At 39.3% G+C, this 18,259-nt stretch overlaps 1 protein-coding gene across 2 annotated transcripts in view; it reads right to left on the minus strand.

Moving 5' to 3' along the window:
* The window catches only part of Dnah8 (dynein axonemal heavy chain 8), a 286,935-nt gene that overhangs the window by 17,928 nt on the left and 250,748 nt on the right, over positions 1 to 18,259 (minus strand). For both annotated transcript variants that reach the window (XM_005318733.5, XM_078020075.1), the window contains exon 86: positions 911 to 1,067. In XM_005318733.5, coding sequence (XP_005318790.3) covers positions 911 to 1,067 — 157 coding nt within the window. The remainder of the gene's footprint in view (positions 1 to 910; positions 1,068 to 18,259) is intronic.

Here is an 18,259-nt window from a genome sequence, read left to right on the forward strand (position 1 = left end):
AAAGATAGAAACAATCACACCATTCTCAGTGAATTGTTTTGTCTTGGAAAATATATGTTTAAAAAAGATTTAAAAATGCTATTTATGTTAACATGTAATGGGTTTATTACCATTTTTTAAAATTTCTCAATATAGGGCTGGGGTTGTGGCTCAGTGGTAGAGCCCTTGCCTATTGAGTACAATGCCCTGGGTTTGATCCTCAGCACCACATAAAAATAAATAAATAAAACAAAGGTATTGTGTCCAAATACAACTAAAAAATAAGTATTAAAAAAATTCTCAATATAAATTTCTAACATTAAATGTCAATGGATATTATAAACAAAAGCTATTCAGGATCCTCAATGATTTGGCAAAGGGGTCTTGAGATTAAAAAAAATTGGAGAAGAGCTGATTTAGGTTTAAAAAAAAAAACAGCTAACACTCAGGAGATAGAGGAAATAGAAAATTACTGCCATGCACTCTGGGGACTGGGACCATTTAAATGGCTCTCTTCCCTATCCCTGGCTAAGAGCTCCATGGGAATGCAAAATGCAGGGCAGGAGACAACCAGAAAAGGTCAGGTCGAGAATGACAGAGCAGGTCATATGACATGCAGGATACACTAACACAGAGGCTGGCATGGGGCTCTCGACTCGAGGGTCTGGAGGTCCAGCATCCAAAGACAGGAACCCAAAGAGGGAAAGGGGGTACAAAAAGGAAAAGTGAGGACGAAAGGAAACAGAGAAAGGTTTCAGGGACGTGGAGAGCAGGCTTTGCATGATGCTTGGGAAAGAGTAAGGAAAAGAAGACCAAAAGGTGGAAAGGAAGTTGGAGACCTAAAAAGGAAATGCGCAGCGCCTGAGGGACTGGAGGCACCGTCCAGGGGAGGCGCTGCCCGCGAGGTGCACGGCGGGAGGACCTCGCTTACCTCGTGGGGGACGTAGTCAGGGGGCAGCTTGCTCAGCATGTCTTCAGACAGTCGGTACACGATAGCCTCCCGGGTCTCCCCCACTCCACCTCCACTCTCTTTGGGCTGAATGTTGGTGATTGTTTCAAGGACGTCGGAAGCTGTGTTACTCTGATACCTGACAGAAAGAGGGACCAGAGTCTCAGAGATGATGGAGCCAGGGTGAACTGATAGGGTCCCTTCAGTCAACCCCAGGGAGAAAAAGGAGAAAGAAAGAAGGAAAGAAGGAAGTGTATACCATCAACCATGAAGAAAAACTAGAGGTCCTTCCTCCTGCCTCCTAATGGGACATCAGGAACATGGCAGAAATGAAAATCCCTCCCCGTTCAGAGAGACTCCACGCACATCTCTGGTCATCTGGCTGGACCACTGACACATCTCCTTTTATTCTCCCCCTGCTCAGGGACGGGTCCTAACAGTCTGGCATAATTGGTTAGATCAATGAGAACTACACATGATATGTCCTCACTGAATTATAAATTATTAGAATTTCTTCAGTCTTTTCTCATTTTGTTTCTCCATGGTCTCACTTCTGTTAGGATTTCCAAGGTGGTCTACTGGCGTCCATCTGCACCACATATTCAAATGCAGCCACCCTTAAAAGTCCACTTAATCAATGAAGGTTTACTGTATGCCAGGCCCTGAGCTAGATTTTAGGATACAGCAGTGAACAAGCCATAGTTCACATGCAGAGAAAGAGGATATTACACAAGGACACTAGGGCAAGTGCTGTGGAGGAAAAGTAGGATGCTTTAAGCAAATTTGGTCTCCCTCACTCTCCATCTCTCACTCTTTCAGGTTGACCAGATGCTCTGAGGTGCAGGAAGCTAGCCCTGGAGTACTGGATTGGTCAGTTATCTGGAAATTCATACATATTATGTGTGAGTTACATGTGTGTGCATGTGTGCATGTGCATGCACATGTGACAAAAGATTAATCTCTATCTCTCTCTTCTTGCAGCACTGGGAATTAAACCCAGGGATGTTCTACCACTAAGCTAAATCCCCAACCCTTTTTAATTTTTTTTTAATTTTAAGACAGGGTCTCTCTAATTTGCCCAGGCTGGCTTTGAACTTGTGACCTTCTGAGTCATGCCATCACACCCATCTAAAGTCTCTCTTAAAAAGAAATTAAAGGGATATGGATAGGAAAAGAAAAACTCAAACTATAACTATTTGCTGATGACATGATTCAATACCTAGAGGATCCAAAGAATTCCACCAGAAAACTTCTAGAACTAATAAATGAATTCAGCAAGTAGCAGTATATAAAATCAACATACATAAGTCAAAAGTATTTATGTACACCAGTGACAAACCCTTTGAAAGAGAAACTAGGAAAACTCCCATTTATAATAGCCTCAGAAAAACTAAAATACTTGGGAATCAACTTAACAAAAGAGGTGAAAAACCTCTACAAAACTACAGACCACTAAAGAAAGAAATTAAAGAAGATCTTGGAAGATGGAAAGATCTCTCTTGTTATTGGATAGGCAGAATTAATATGCCAAATTAATAATGACCAAAAGCACTATACAGATTTAATATAATTCCAATAAAAATCTCAATGACACTCCTCATAGAAATAGAAAAAGCAATCAAGAAATTCATCTGGAAAAAATAAGAGACCTCAAATAGTCTTTTTTCCCACAAATGGTGCTGGGAAAACTGGAAAGTGATCTTTAGTAAGAAGAGTGAAGCAGGTGGCATCACAATACCAGACCTTAAACTATATTAGAGCTATAGTAACACAACAGCATGGTATTGGCACCAAAATAGACTTGTAGACCAATGGTACAGAATAGAAGACACAGAGACAAACCCACATAAATTTCCAAGGTGGTCTACTGGTGTCCATTTGCCCCACATATTCAAATGCAGCCACCCACCTTTAAAGTCATATCAGACAAAGGCACCAAAAACACATATTGAAGAAAAGATAGCCTCTTCAACAAATGGTGCTGAGAAAACTGGAAATCCACATGCAGCAAAATGAAAGTAAGCCCCTATCTCTCACCAGGCACAAAATTCAACTCAAAGTGGATCAAGGACCCAGGAATTAGACAGAGACCCTGCTCCTAATAGAAGAAAAAGTAGGCCCAAATCTTCATCATGTCAAATTAGGCCCCAACTTCCTTAAAAAAGACTCCTAAAGCACAATAAATAAAATCAAGAATCAATAAGTGGGATGGATTCAAACTGAAAAGCATCTTCTCAGCAAAACAATCAGTGAGGTAAAAAGAGAGCCTACACAATGGGAGCAAATTTTTATCACACACACATCAGATAGAGCACTAATCTCTAGGTTATATAAAGATCTAAAAAAAACACAAAACCATAAAAAACAATTAATAAATGGGTTAAGGAACTGAACAGATACTTCTCAGAAGAAGATATACAATCAATCAACAAATATCAAATAGAAATTTGAGAAATGCAAATCAAAACCACTTCATCTCACTCCAGTCAGAATGGCAATTATCAAGAATACAAACAACAATAAATGTTGGCAAGGATGTGGGTGGTGGTGGGGGGAAGCACACTCATACATTGCTGGTGAGACTGCAAATTGGTGCAACCAATCTGGAAAGTAGTATGGAGGATCCTTGGAAAATTTGGAATGAAACCACCATATGACCCAGCTATCTCACTCCTCAGTTTATACAGAAAGGAGTTATTAAAAACAGCATACTACAGAAATGCATCCACATCAATGTTTATAGCAGCACGATTCACAATAACTAAATTATATAACCTTCAATAGATGAATCGATAAAGAAACTATGGTATTTATACACAATGGAATATTATTCAGCTTTAAAAGAGAATAAAATCGTGGCATTTGCAGGTAAATGGATGGAGTTGGAGAATATCATGCTAAGTGAAGTCAGCCAATCCCCCCAAAACCAAAGGCGAATGTTTTCTCTGATAAGTGAATGCTGATCCATAATGGGGATGGGGAGCAGGGGAGGAATAGAGGAACTTTAGATAGGGCAAAGGAGAGGGAAGGAAAAGGAGGGTGTGTGGGGGTAGAAAAGATGGTGGAATGAGATGGACATCGTTACCCTAAGTACATGTATGAAGACACGAACGAATGGTGTGACTCTACTTTGTGTACAACCAGAGAAATGAATATCTGTTTTCCATTTGTGTCCCATGAATCAAAATACATTCTGCTGCCATGTATAATAAATTAGAATAAATAAATAAGTTTAAAATTTAAAAAAGGTCACATGTGAGTTGAGAGCTAAAGGATGGGCAGGTTGGCTATGCAGTGGGGTGGTTGGGAGGCAAGAAAGGACATTTAGATAGGAGGCCAGGGCTGGAGGTGAGAAGGATTTCCAAGCATTGGAGAACAGAGACAAATGCAGTGAGCTTGGAGGCAGGGAGCCAGGAGAGATGAAGGCGGAGACAAGGCAGGGGAGAGCACGCAGGCTTGGGTGGGATACTTCAAGGATTCCTAGAGTCAACAGCCAACTATGGAAGACTTCTCAAGCTAGGGTGCCATGATATGACCAGATTGAAATTTTTCTGCTTTTTTTAAATTCCTATTTTATGTCCTATAAACATCACATGATTTGATTTGGAGGAATTACTGTTTCATCTGTGAATTTTTATCTCCTGTCCAGATGTAAGCCAAAATCACATTTCCCTTCATAGATATTAGAAGCAATCTAGAAGGAATTTAGCAAAGGCATGACATTAGTGGGTTTTTTTGTGCTTTGTTTTACTGAATAGAAAGTAAATAGGATGTCTGAATCTACTGAATAGAAAGTCTTTATAATGTGGCAAAATCTTATATTTGCAAACCTTTGAATATAGCAATTCCACAGATAAGAATTCAGAAATTCCATTTCTAGCAGTGTACCATAATTGTCAGTACACTGTTGTGACAACCACTAAACATGACAGATTAGATATTAAAAACACCATTTATAAAATATTACTGTAAAAAATATTACTGAGGGGCTGGGGCTGGGGATCCATGTTAGCTCATTTGTGAGGCACTGGGTTCACTTCTCAGCACTGCATATAAATAAATGAAAAAAGGCCTATCAACAACTAAAAATATGTTTAAAATATTACTGAATTGTAAAGATATTAAGAAACCCTCAGGGCCAAAAAAATATAGAGTAAAGATGATTCCAGAGAGAGAGCCAGATTTTACTCCGGGGGCATCAAGTTACCTTGGTGTTCTTAAGTCTCTGTTTAGCTGGTACAATGAAAGGGAGATGCCTCCCTCATATCAAAGGTGAAAAAATTCCTACATAGATCTGGGATCTTCAATATCAGGGTAAACTAGAGATAATCCACCTGTCAGAATGGGTAGTAAGCAACTTGTTCTACTGAGTTTGACATGAGTAGGGAGAAAAGTCTTTCCTGAAATTCTTTTTTTTAAAATTATTTTTTAGTTGTTAACAGACCTTTATTTTATTTATTTATATGTGGTGCTGAGCATCAAACCCAGTGCCTCCCACACATTAAGTAAGCGCTCTACCACTGAGCTACAACCCCAGCCCTCTTTCCTGAGATTCTTAATTCATTAGGTTTGTGATATTAATTAACACTCATTCATATTACCTGGGTAATTTGAAAAAACTCAAGCCAAGAATTTATTTTAAGGTGTTCTTTGGAATTTCTAAATATTAGATTGAAAGTACCTGATGAGCATAAACACAAATCTTCCCAGGAACAACATATCTTCAACTCAGGACTCCAAAAATCCAATAGTAAATTTCCAATTAGCCTGAGTTCATAAGTAAAAAGTTAAAAAAAAAAAACTTATGAAGAAGCCAGGCACTATGATCAAGAGTTGGTAGCGATAACAGAAAGCAGAACCACATCTGCAAAGATCTCAGTAAATTTTCAGATGCATGCTATAAAATTTTGTTTTAAACTATATTGAAGAATTTTAAAGGGTTGCTTAAAATATTAGTATTAAAAGGAAATTATAAACATGATTATCATATTTGAAAAAGAGCAAGCAGAATTTCTGAAATAAAAAATAACTAAAATTTAAAACCAGTATTCATTTTTTATTGTTTCTATAACAAATGACCACAATATTAGCAGCTTAGAACAGTACAAATTTATTGTCTTACAATTCTGCAGGCCAAGTACAACAACGTGTTGGTAAGGTGAGGTTCCTTTCTGTGGGCTGTAGGGAAAATCTGTTTTCTTGCTTATTTGGGTTGCTGGCAGAATTCACTTCCCTGTGCTTGTAGGACAGAGATCTCTGCAATTTCTTGCTGGCTACTAGCTGAGGGCCCTTCCCAGCTTCTAGAGGCCACCTACATCTCTTGCCTTGTGACCTCCTCCTATAAATTGGCAGAGGCAGAAAAGCTAGCAATGGCAAGTCAAGTCTCCTTCACAATTTGACTCCTCCTCCTCCAACTTCATCTCTCTTCTGTAATTAGATTGGGCCTGCTGGATTGATAACATTCTGATCTCAAGGTCCTCAACCTTAATCACATCTATAAAGTCTCTTTAGCTACATACAGTGACACATTCACATTCACATTCACATCTTCAGGTTATGGAGATTAGGATGTAGACATACTTAGGGGTTCATTATTCGGCTTCCCATAATAGTCAATAATGGGTTAAACAGCAGATTGGATACAATCAAAGAGAGAATTAGAAAAATGGAAAATAGAATGAGGCAGTGAAGAAAACAAATGGAAAATATGAAATAAAAGTTGAAAGACATGTAGGCTAGAATGATAAGCTCTAATAGATGCCTCAGCAACATTTAGAAAAATAGAAAAAAAAAGAGAGAAAATAAGTGATGAAATAATGACTTAAGAATTGAATGAACCTGGCCAGGTGTGATAGTGCACACCTATGATCCCAGTGGCTTGGGAGGCTGAGGCAGGAGGATCAAAGTGAGTTCAAAGTCAGCCTCAGCAACTTAGCAAGGCCATAAGCAACTTAGAGACCCTGTCTCTAAATAAAATTTAGGAACAAAGTGGAGGGAATGCTGAAGATGTGGCTCAGTGGTTAAGGGCTGCTGGGTTCAATCCCTGGTACAAAAAAACAAAACAAAACAAAAAAAAACTGAATGAACACCAAGTAACATGAGCAAATAAATAAATAAATAGAAATATATACGTAGACACATCACAGTGAAACTGTAACACACCAAAAATAAGATCTTAAAAGCAGCCAGAGATAAGAAACAATTACGTAGAAAGAAATGACAATTAGACTGGTAGCCAATGCCTCAATAGCATCAACAAAATCCAGAAGAACATAGAATAACACTGTCTAAGTGATAATATAAAATAACTATACACCTAGAATCATATGCCAAGCAAAAGTGTCTTTTGGGGTATGAATGAGGGCAGGAAAAAGATTTGAATAGACATTTCACGAAAAAAGTCTGTATAAATGACCACAAAGTGCATGCAAAGATATTCCACCTTATTACTTATTAAGAAAAGGCAGATTAAAACCACAATGTGATACTACTTCACACAGCAGTAGTAATAACCAAAAGATGGACATTAACAAGTATAGACAGAGACAGAGAAACCTGAACATTCATAATTGCTAGAGGGCACTGTAAAATGGAGCAGTCACTTTGGAAAACAGTGTGACAGTTTGTTAAAATGTTAAAAACAGATTAATTTTATGATTCAGTAGTATCATTTCTAGTTATCTACTCAAAAGAAATGAAAAGACAAGGCTACACAAAGACTTGTGCATGAACATTCATGACAGCATTATTCATAAACAACCCCAATGTCTATCAACTGGTGAATGGACAAGCAAAATGTGGTCCAGTCATACATTGGAACAATAATAACAATAATCTGTCAATGAAAAGTAATGGAGTAAATACTGACACATGCTACAACCTGAGTGAACTTCAAAAGCACTATGTCAACTCAAAGAATTCAGACACACAGCATATGAACGAGTTCATCTAAACTTAAGAGAATTTAAGGTGGGCAGATTACATCTCATTAAACCTATTTTTCAAAAAAAGAGGGCAAAAATAAGAGATTTTTCAGAAAAAAATAAAAGAGTTAACCATCATGGGCCTTCACTGGAGGAAATCTAAAGAATACACTTTAGAAAGATGATTCAGGAAGATAAAAGGCTTGAGGTAGAGAAGAGAATGGGTCAACACACATGGGTAAATCTAAACAAGCATTCTAGTTTAAAATAATTAAACCTAGGCCTAATTGTAGGGTTAGATCAAACAAGATAAAAATTAAAATACTAAAATGTCAGGGGACAGTGATCAGAGCTAAAATTACTTAAGAGCTTTTGATTAAACATATTAATTTGAAACTTAGTTAAGAATGGGTATTGAGATTTCTAGGGTAACTGGTAAAGAACTAAAACAGAAAACAGAATTTCCAAACAGGCAGAGAGGGGGAAATAGAATGGGAAAAACTCTCATTAAGCAAATGAAGAAAAGAAGCACAACACAGCAATAATGTGGTAAAAAAAGAGCCACATTTCTTATTTATTCTTTATATTTTATGCATTTTAAATATTCTTTTATAGTTACTCAATATTAATAAATCAGTTTTAAAAGAAATAATCAGACACTTGTATAAAGATGTACATACAAGACTTTACAAGGGTATTTTTAAATAATAAATCCTGCTAATGCTCTATAAAAAAATCTATACAGACAATAAAAATGGTAATGTAGCACTGTATTCAGTGATAAGGTGAGGTGTCACTGGGAGTTCATAGAATAAAATAGCATACGGTGAAAAAACTGGTTATGGTATGACCTAATTTTCACTGAAAATCCTGTGCATGTTGATACAGAAAAAAAATTCTAGAAGGGTATTTTGACAGTGAGATTTTTTGTATGATGAGATTTTTCTGCAATTATTAGTTTCTGCCTTATATTCTTCTGTATTTTATTCCTCTCATAAGGAAGTATGATTTTTATAAGAGTAATAAAACTAATTTTGTTTTGAAAAATAAGAGAAAAAAATAAACCCCCTTAGACAAAGCACATCCTAAGTGTCAAGCACTCGACACAGAAGACTCCACGGCAAATGCTTTAAGTCCACTGAAATGCCTCTCCAAATTCCCACTCTTTATGCCCCTCCAGAAAGGCCCTCTTCTCACTTCTCACTACAGCACAAAAGAGAGACTTATGCCCTTTTCCCTCAGCATTCCAAGGTGCGAATTAAACATGGCACTTGTAGCACTAACTTTCAGAATCCCAAGGAGCAAAGTCATGTGGGCTTCTTTACTTGGAAAAGAGCTGCCTGCCTCTCTCTCTCTCTCTCTCTCTCTCTCTCTCTCTCTCTCTCTCTCTCTCTCTCTCTTTTAAAAAGAAGGACTCCTGTACAATTGGTCTTTGAATTCATTTAGGAAGGAAGCTGAAGAATATAGAACATGCTTCTATCTTGAGTATTTTTATCTGATTGGCAGGTAGAATGCCACATGTGGATCCAGACATGTGTATCCATATTATTGCATGCTTTCCAAAAGCTGTGGCCAAGACAAATGCATGTGGCACTTTGCTTGACATACTCAAGCAAAATCAGTCAGATACAGCAATGATGAGAGTCTTAGTGTCCTATCTAGCGAGTGTTTGTGACCCCATTTAGAGTTACGGTATCACCTCCATATTACCCTCTACACATGAATTTCACAAACATATATGTGTGTGTGTGTGTGTGTGTGTGTGTGTGTCTGTGTATTTATATATAAATTTATATAAATTTTGAGACACGGTCTCACTAAGTTCCTGAGGCTGAACTTTCAATCCTCCTGCCTCACACTCCCAAGTTAAGTTGCTGGGTTCACAGGCATGTGCCAAGGTACCTGGCATGATACTGGAGTTTTAGAATATCTGCAAAACACTTACTTTAAAATCTGAAAGATGAGTATATCAAACATACATGGTTTAATATATGAATAGAGAACAAAATATTTTAGTAAAATGGCACTAAAGACATTTTCAACCCAATCCTGAACTTGATGTGATGCCAATAGTTCTTAAAAATTTTCACTTGACATGCAATAATTGCACTTGACATAATCCCAGTTTTTAAAAAGTCATATAAAGTATAACAAAAGCACAAATAACTCCGAAGGGAAGAGGCCCATGAAAATAGCTATTGAGACAACAAAATGAAGATACTAAAGTCACGAATCCCATATTATGACACATATTTTTCAGAAATTTAAACTTGTAAGTGATTAACGTTACTCCATGATCTCCCTCCAGCTTTAAATAGGGCAAGGACAGAAGATACAGATGAATGGCTCTTAGAGAAGGTGGAGGTCTCACTGTGTGGAGAGCTTATGGGGAACCCTGAAGCACCAGGCCAGGCTGGTAACAGCCTGATTTTATCATGACCTCCCATGTCCACATTTCCTGGACTCCCAGAGGCCTCTGTTTCTTACATTAAACACATCCCTTTACCCCTCACCTGAACTGTTCCTTCTCCCGTCTCCTTTAATGACATCCATGTCAGCGCCCAGCTGCCCAACCCAGAGTCCTCAGAGACAGCCTCTCTTTGATGTCACTCCCCAGGCCTTCTTGGTCCCCAAGTCCTATTTCCAAATCATTTCCAGAATTCACCTCCATCATCAACCACACTGCCTTCAGAACTGTCCCAGACTCTTGACCAGGACACCCAACACCCTCAGAAGCCAACTCTGCCTTTGTCACTTACTCCCTCATGGAAGCACCATCCCCTTCCCCCATGCTCTGGGCAAGCTGAACTTGGCCCCCAGATATCCCACAAACCCGTACATCTTCCTGCCTCTCCTTGCTCCTCTCTTGGTCGACCTGCCCTGGTCTGTCCCATGGTCCCTTCTGGCACTCCCCCCTTCCTGCCCTGGCACTGCAGCCATTTCCTGCCCAGCCCCTCCCTAATCTGAGAACCCCTGCCCATCCTTTAAGGCACAACTCAGATGTGGCCTGTCACTAGCTTTCTTTGATCCTTAGGTTGGGATGTATTGCTTTCATCTCTGTTCCTGTAGCAACCTATATGTGCCCTGATTCTACAGCGTCCAGAGTATATTACGTAAATATTTGCCATTCATCCGTTTCCCTAACAGATAATGAGCTCCAAGGACAAGGACTGTGTCTCACTCATCTTCATATCCCGAGCTGGCCAGACAGTAAGTTCCCAATAAATATTTGTTGAGCTGAAGCCAGTTGGCTTAAATTTTATTAAACTTCAAATACAAAAGAGAGCAATTTTCCAGTATTTAAAGGGCATCAAGCTTAATAATCCATTCCTCCTCATGGTAAAAGTTTAGCACAATATTATTATTATTATCTTTCTATTTCCTGACACCTTTCCACCTACAAATCAATGGATACATATGTTTATGTGTGCCTGTCTCACACAAATATAAGTATAAATATATCCTTGGATATTTCTGATAACTTAATTTTGCTTTCATAGGTTATTTTCACAGGATTTTTCCCCTCAAGAGTTATCTGTATTTTTCTTATATTTTATGGCTTTTAAAAACTGAAATTATGCTATACTTCAAAATTCAGAAATGGTTGCAAGTGTGCGCACACACACACATACACACACACACGTCTCCCCCTCAAAACATAAGGGAATCAGAATGATGTGATTTCAAAAAGAAGGAAAAATATTTTTATTGTAATGTTTTAGCAACACTTTCCTTCCTTTAAAGGCTAGAGAGTTCACTCTCCTGCCTATTCTAGCTACAAATGAAAAAGGGAAAGACCCCGTATCTGGGAGCATCAGCGCTCTCTGGGCTCCCTTCCAGCTTGCATCCCTCCTGGAAACGTGCTCTTCAAAACTGACTGGTGCCAGCAGAGCACACCACTGCGGGTGTGACCAACTTCTTTGCTGTGGATTCTGGACAAATTCACAGGTGCTCCAGGGAGCAGCTGATGGAGGTGCTGCTGCTGCCGCTGTGTCTCACCTAAGAAATTACTTTCATGGTGAGTGATTTTACTCTTTTATGAGGTGATCTGAAAAGAGTCCCCAAAGTACAGATGCTGGGAAAGACTCACCAGAGTCACCCCATGTCACGTAAGAGCTGGACAAGCTCTCCAGGTCATCTCCCCATTACACGTTTTATTAGGCACAGGATGTCATGCCCTGCTATTCCAAGGCTGTACAACTTGAATTTCCTTTTCCACAATGTGATTTTATGTTTGCAAAAATATGAAGGGCAGAGGCCAAGTCAAGGGGCTGTAATGGAGAACTGCAAGTATCTCTTTATGCCTTCAAAGCCCCAGGGCTTTCAGGAAAACAGTCCCCTTAACTGCTCTGAGATGAAGAACAAGACTGTTCTGTGAGCTTTGGTCCTGAGTTACTTCTTGAAGAAAACTTCTCTTTGGAGTAAATAGGGGAAGAAGCTCAGATTGCCTTTTTGTAACTTGGTGGTTCTGGGGAGTTGGGTTGTGGGTAATAAAAATGCAAAACTACTGAAAAAACAGAAATGTCTATAAAATAAACAATTAACTATCTAATGAGATATTTGTGCATGGTCACATCCAAATCAGCCTAGATTTAGATATTCTTTTGCACATGAAATATCAATGAGCATTTTTTTTAAAAAAGATCTAAAACTCAGAAGTGTCAGCTAATACTAAAAGGAATGAATTAGAATTTGTCCTGCATAGAAATAAATAGAAAATTTGTAATAAGGCATTTGATAAATTTCAGAAGGGAGAAAAAAATATGCATAACCACTAATGAGAAAAAGAGTCAAAATAAATAACTGCTTTCCACATTGAGATGGTTGAATTTGCAGAGTCTCTGGTACCTTATAAATCTAGATAATAAAATATGAATAAACTATGCATTTTTATGGTTCCTGTCATCAAGAAATCTAATCTCTTGGGAGAGATTTTACTTATTTTAAAGCATTTATTCAGCTTGATTCCTCCACCCCCTTCGTCAGAGATTCTTTGTTTTGAAGTAGAGAGGAGAGAGACTTGTGGTTCCTTTCCCCAAATTTTCTCCTTTCAAATTTATGGATGTGAACTTCAGAGGGAGAGTCTGAGAAACAGGAGCAAAGAGTTCTCCACCATGGCCCACTGATAGCCTGTGAATCTACTAAAAGCCAGTGATTAAACAGCAAGGATGGTCACATCAATTAATGATCCCTCTGGTTGGGGACATCCAACTCAGCCAGCGTACTGTAGAGTCCTCCCCATCTCCTGGCTTCTTTTGCACAAGTGTGGGTCTCTCACTTGGGCTCCTGTTCACATTTCTCATCCCACTCAGACATCCCATTCTTTTCCAACTCAACATGCCCCAAACAGGACTCCTTAGCTTGTCCTCATGTGCATCCAAGCATTCCCATTTCCAACTCCTCCATTAGCCCAGCTCCCAGTGTAGATTCGTCAAAGCCATCTTTGACTACTTCTTGCATTTCACAGAGAACAGCGGCACCTTGCTGGAGTGGGAAGGGCTGGGCTTGGGCTGGGAGCCAAGTCTGTTACTGCTTACTGCCTCCTGGTGGCTGTTGGGGGAACTGCAGAGTAAAGGAACCTTTCAAAAAGGTTCACTAAGGCTTCACTAAGACAACAAGTGAAGGTAGAGTTCCAGGTATTTCAGAGCCCAGAGAAAAGAAGAATTAGCCTAGGAAAAGCTCACTAGGAGACCAAACATGGAGCTGCAGACAGAGGCTACTGCTTGAGCAGGCACCAGAAATGGACCCAGATGTGCTGGGGAGAGGGATGGGCATGGGTAGGCAAGTGGGAGAGCCCCAGGGGCAGAGCAAAGGGGAAGTTAAGAACAAAGATAGGTCACAGGAGGAGGGCTACAGGTCTCACAGGTCACTGAAGGCTGTCCAGGGATTTCTACTTGACCTCACTCATTGCAAGGAAAGATTGCAAGATCCTGACTCTCGTGTTCAGAGAAGTGAGCTTAGTTGCACATGTGGACCAGCGATGGGATGTGGCCTCTGGATGGAGTTGTGGAGAGGGTCTTGCAGACGACAGAGGCTTGCCAGGCCCTCTCAACCCACAGAAGAAGGTTCACAGCCACTGTTCTGTAGTCACTGAATTCTGTCAGTTCCCTTTTAAGATGTGTCCTATGGCTTTGCTCCACCCCGATCTAGGCCTGCATCCTCACCCACATGGGTTATCGGGGATCTCTGAGATCGTCTAGGAAACAACACTAAGCATGCACTAAATGGGGTCGCAGAGATGGGCCTTGTCAGTGACGGCAGAGAGCTTGCATTTTATTCTAAGTGCTGTGGAAACTACTGAGATGGAGAAGAAGCAGGGGAATCGCAGTTTCAGTCTGGGGCTTTTAAAGGTTGAGCTGCCTGAAAGCCATCCAAGTGGACACCACATAGAACTCCTATAAGTGACTGTGGAGACAGAGGAGAGGTCTGGACAACACCCATTGACATACAGGTATTTTAAAGGCCACCGAGTGGGGCACACCTATTACCCCAGCAACTCAGGAGGCAGAGGCAGGAGAATTGCAAGTTCGAGGTTGGTCTCAGTGACTTAGCCAGGCTCTCAGCAATTTAGTGAGAGGCTCTCGGAAATAAAAAATTAGCAACAACAAGAACAAAAAGAACTGGGGATGAAGCTCGGTGGTAAAGTGCCCCTGGGTTCCACCCCCAGTACCCAAATAAATAAATGCTATTGAAGCTGATGACTCCATTCAGGAAAGAAGGTGGAAAAGACCTAGTGGAGAAGAGGCAGTTGATAGAGAGGGGAGACTTAAGGCATGGACAGTACCTGCTTCCTGGACAATGCACCGAGAATGACCTATGGATGCTGTGCCTCCTGACCTTTTGCATTTTGCAACGTATTTTGTTCCTTTGCTACAAAGTGCTTTTGCCCCTGACAGCGGAGGACCCATGGAGCTAGGCAAGGGGAGAACACATTTTTAAGAAGAGCTCCAGGCGTCTGGTGTGATGTGTGAGTGCTGAGTTCCCAGTTCCAGTTTCTCGTGGTTTCTCTGGGGTACACTGGCACCCAACAGCGCATGGCTGAACACAGCTATGCTAGGTTATACTAAGAGACAGCCAGCACATTCTTCACGGAGAAGGACTAGAGTGGCTTCAGTCTGTCATGATACAGAGCTGGATAACTCCACACTTGCTTCTGTAACAGGTTTACTGAATGAGTTGGACTCAATATGGCATAAGGAAAAGGCAGATTCATGTTGCAGACTCTGTACTGAGTCCAGCTCATTCAAGTTGATTGAAGACTACTTTCTGTAACCCTGTGCAAATAAATATGAAAACATAGACAAGCTGGTGGCATTTTCCATATAATCCCAGCAACCGAGGGGGCCACAGCAGGAGAATTGCAAGTTCAAAGCCAGCCTCAATGATTTAGCAAAACCTAAAACAACTTAGAGAGATCCTGTTTCAAAATAAAAAAATTAAAAGGGCTGGGGATGTGGCTCAGTAGTTAAAGCACCTCTGGATTTTGTCTCCTGTACCCAAAACAAAAATGAAATAATGATAAAAATAGATGAACCAGATAATTTTACCATTTTAAAAAAGAATATTATTTACAAAAGTTGACTGCTAGGCTGGGGTTGTAGCTCAATGGTAGAGTGTTTGCCTTGCATGTGTGAGGCACTGGGTTCGATCCTCAGTGCCACATAAAAAAATAAGTAAATAAAATAAAGATATTGTGTCCATCTACAACTAAAAAATATTTAAAAAAAGAAGTTGACTGTTGTAGCAACAGAAGAATAAGAAGGCTATCAAAGAACTAGTACCACCAAAAAGCACTGGGCCCAGATGATTTCATAGAGTTCTATCCAAAGTTCAAGCTCCCTATGCTACCTACATACATTGTTTCAGAGCTCAGGAAAGTTCCAACATTTTTATAAAGCAAATCTAATCTTGATTAACAATTAAATCTGATAAAGATAGCATAAAAACTCTAGAACAATCTTATTTATGAATATCAATGTAAAAGTCCTCAGTGAATTGTTCATGAAGTCCATCACCACACTAAATAAATAATACATCAGGACCAAGTTGCATTAATTTCAGGAATGCATAGATAATTTAAATTAGGAAATCTGCTCATATTTTCACCAAAGTTTTAGATATTTGGGAATAATCATGTAACTATCTCCAGAGATCCTGGAGACATTCAACGAAATTCAACGTTCACTTGTGATAAAAATAAACATGCAATAATAGCTAGGAAAAGCCCAGGGGGAAGAAAGAGCAACAAGGGGACTTAGCCCTACCACAGAGCCCAACATATTGTGCAGTTTCAATTTTAAATAGACTGCTGTATAGCAAAAACAGAACTATGTACCTGTGGAAATTCTGTCTTCATAAAAGGAAGCTTCTCAAATCACTGACAATGGGTGACAGATTGCTACCCAGAAAAAGAGGAAATTTCATCCATTCTTAGGACATAACAACTTCCAAATAAATATAAAAAAATGAACGCATACTAAAAGAAAACACAAATTATAACCTGATGTGGGAAAAAGGCCTCTGACTCACAGCCCAGATCTAGCAATGATGACAATGACAACAGAATTCATAAATTTGACTATGTAATAATAGAAGTACAACAAAATGATAATAACAGCTCTATTGGGCCAATGGGAAAACGTCACAAAGTCAAAATCTAATAACAACCTAAGAAAAAAATATTTACAGTGCACATCCCAAATAAAGGGCTGATATCCCTCATATATAAGTCAGTCTTAAAAATCAAAGGGAAGGCTGGCGCTGGGGCTCAAGAGGCAGAGCGCCTGCCTGGCATGCATGAGGCATTGGGTTCGATCCTCAGAATCACATAAAATAAAATAAAGTTATTGTGTCCACCTATAACTAAAAAATAAACACTAAAAAAAAAAAAAAACATCAAAGGGAAAGCCAGGCATAGTGGTGCACACCGGTAATCCCAGCCGCTCAGGAAGCTGAGGTGGGAGGAACCAAACGGAGAAAACAGATGGAAAATATGAAAGAAAGGTTAAAAGACATGAAGGCTAGAATGATGAGCTCTAATAGACATCTCAGAAACGTGTGGAAAAATAGACAAGGGAGAACAAAAAAGAGAAAATAAGTGATGAAATCATGACTAAGAATTCAACGAACCCGGCCAGGTGCGAAAGTACACGCCTATAATCCCAGCGGCTTGGGAGACTGAAGCAGGAGGATCAAGAGTTCAAAGTCAGCCTCAGCAACTTAGGATTTAAGCAATTTAGCAAGACTCTATCTCTATCTCAAAACAAAACAAAATGAAGAAAAAAAAAAACAGGCTGGAGATGTGACTCGGTGTTGAATACCGAATATCCTTGGGTTTCAATCCCTGATACTAAAAAAAAAAAAAAAAAAAAAAAAAATCAAAAAGAAAGAAAAACCTCTATTTGAGAAAAATGGGCAAACTATATACAAATAACTTTTAAGTATTTGAAAATTTTCTCCATTCAACTCAATATAAGAGAAAGTAACTTAAGATTATGCTGAGACGCCATTTCTCACTGTCATTGGTGAAAATTCAAATGCTTGACCAACACTCTGTTGATGAGATTCTGAAGAAACAGGTACTCACATACCTGTAAAAGTGCAAAACAGGTGAGGGACCCTGACAATAATCCCACGCCTTGATCCTGCATCCCATCCACAGTGATTTACCTCGAACATGCATCTCCAACAACATAAGAAACCTCAAGCAGAGGTTGTTAACTGAGGAACTATTCAAGATAGCAAACTACAGGAGAGTGGTTGAATAAACTATGATATGCATAACTATAAGTAGCATGCAGCTGTAAAAAATAATGAGGGAGACATCTATGAACCCATGTGGAGTGAAAAAGGCAAGACTTAAACTTCAGCAATTCTTCGTTTAAAAATGAAAGGATAATAAGGTATGTAAATGTTATGTAGATGCAAAGAGAAACACAGGAAAATAAACCAGAAACTAACAAGCTTGCTTACCCATAAAGGAGGAAGGAAATGGGCTGAAAGGGGTAAGACTTCTCTAAGAACACCTTATTATCTCCTGTGACATCTGAACAATGTGTATGTTTTACATACTCAAACAATAACAAAGAGGGGAAACTAAAATATAACACAAAGAGTAAAAAGTGCATGTAACTTTATATCAATTGATGATATAACCACTCAGATAAAAACAATCTGCATACCCCTGGTGGGATATATTCTGAGGACAAAACAAAACAAAAAAACAGCCAAGAAATCTTGACCTCCAGTTAGCAGGTCTCTTGTTGGGCTTGGTATTAGTGTATTGATTCCAAGCTAAGGAGAAAACACATTGAGGGAGAAAGGAGATGGCAATGTGGCAGGGAGAAAGCCAGAATCCTGAAAGTGAGATTATTAGTATTAGCTCATGACATTTTACAAAACACGTAAT

The sequence above is a fragment of the Ictidomys tridecemlineatus genome, chromosome 8 (genome assembly GCF_052094955.1).
Source record: "Ictidomys tridecemlineatus isolate mIctTri1 chromosome 8, mIctTri1.hap1, whole genome shotgun sequence".
NCBI classification, from domain to species: Eukaryota; Metazoa; Chordata; class Mammalia; order Rodentia; family Sciuridae; genus Ictidomys; species Ictidomys tridecemlineatus.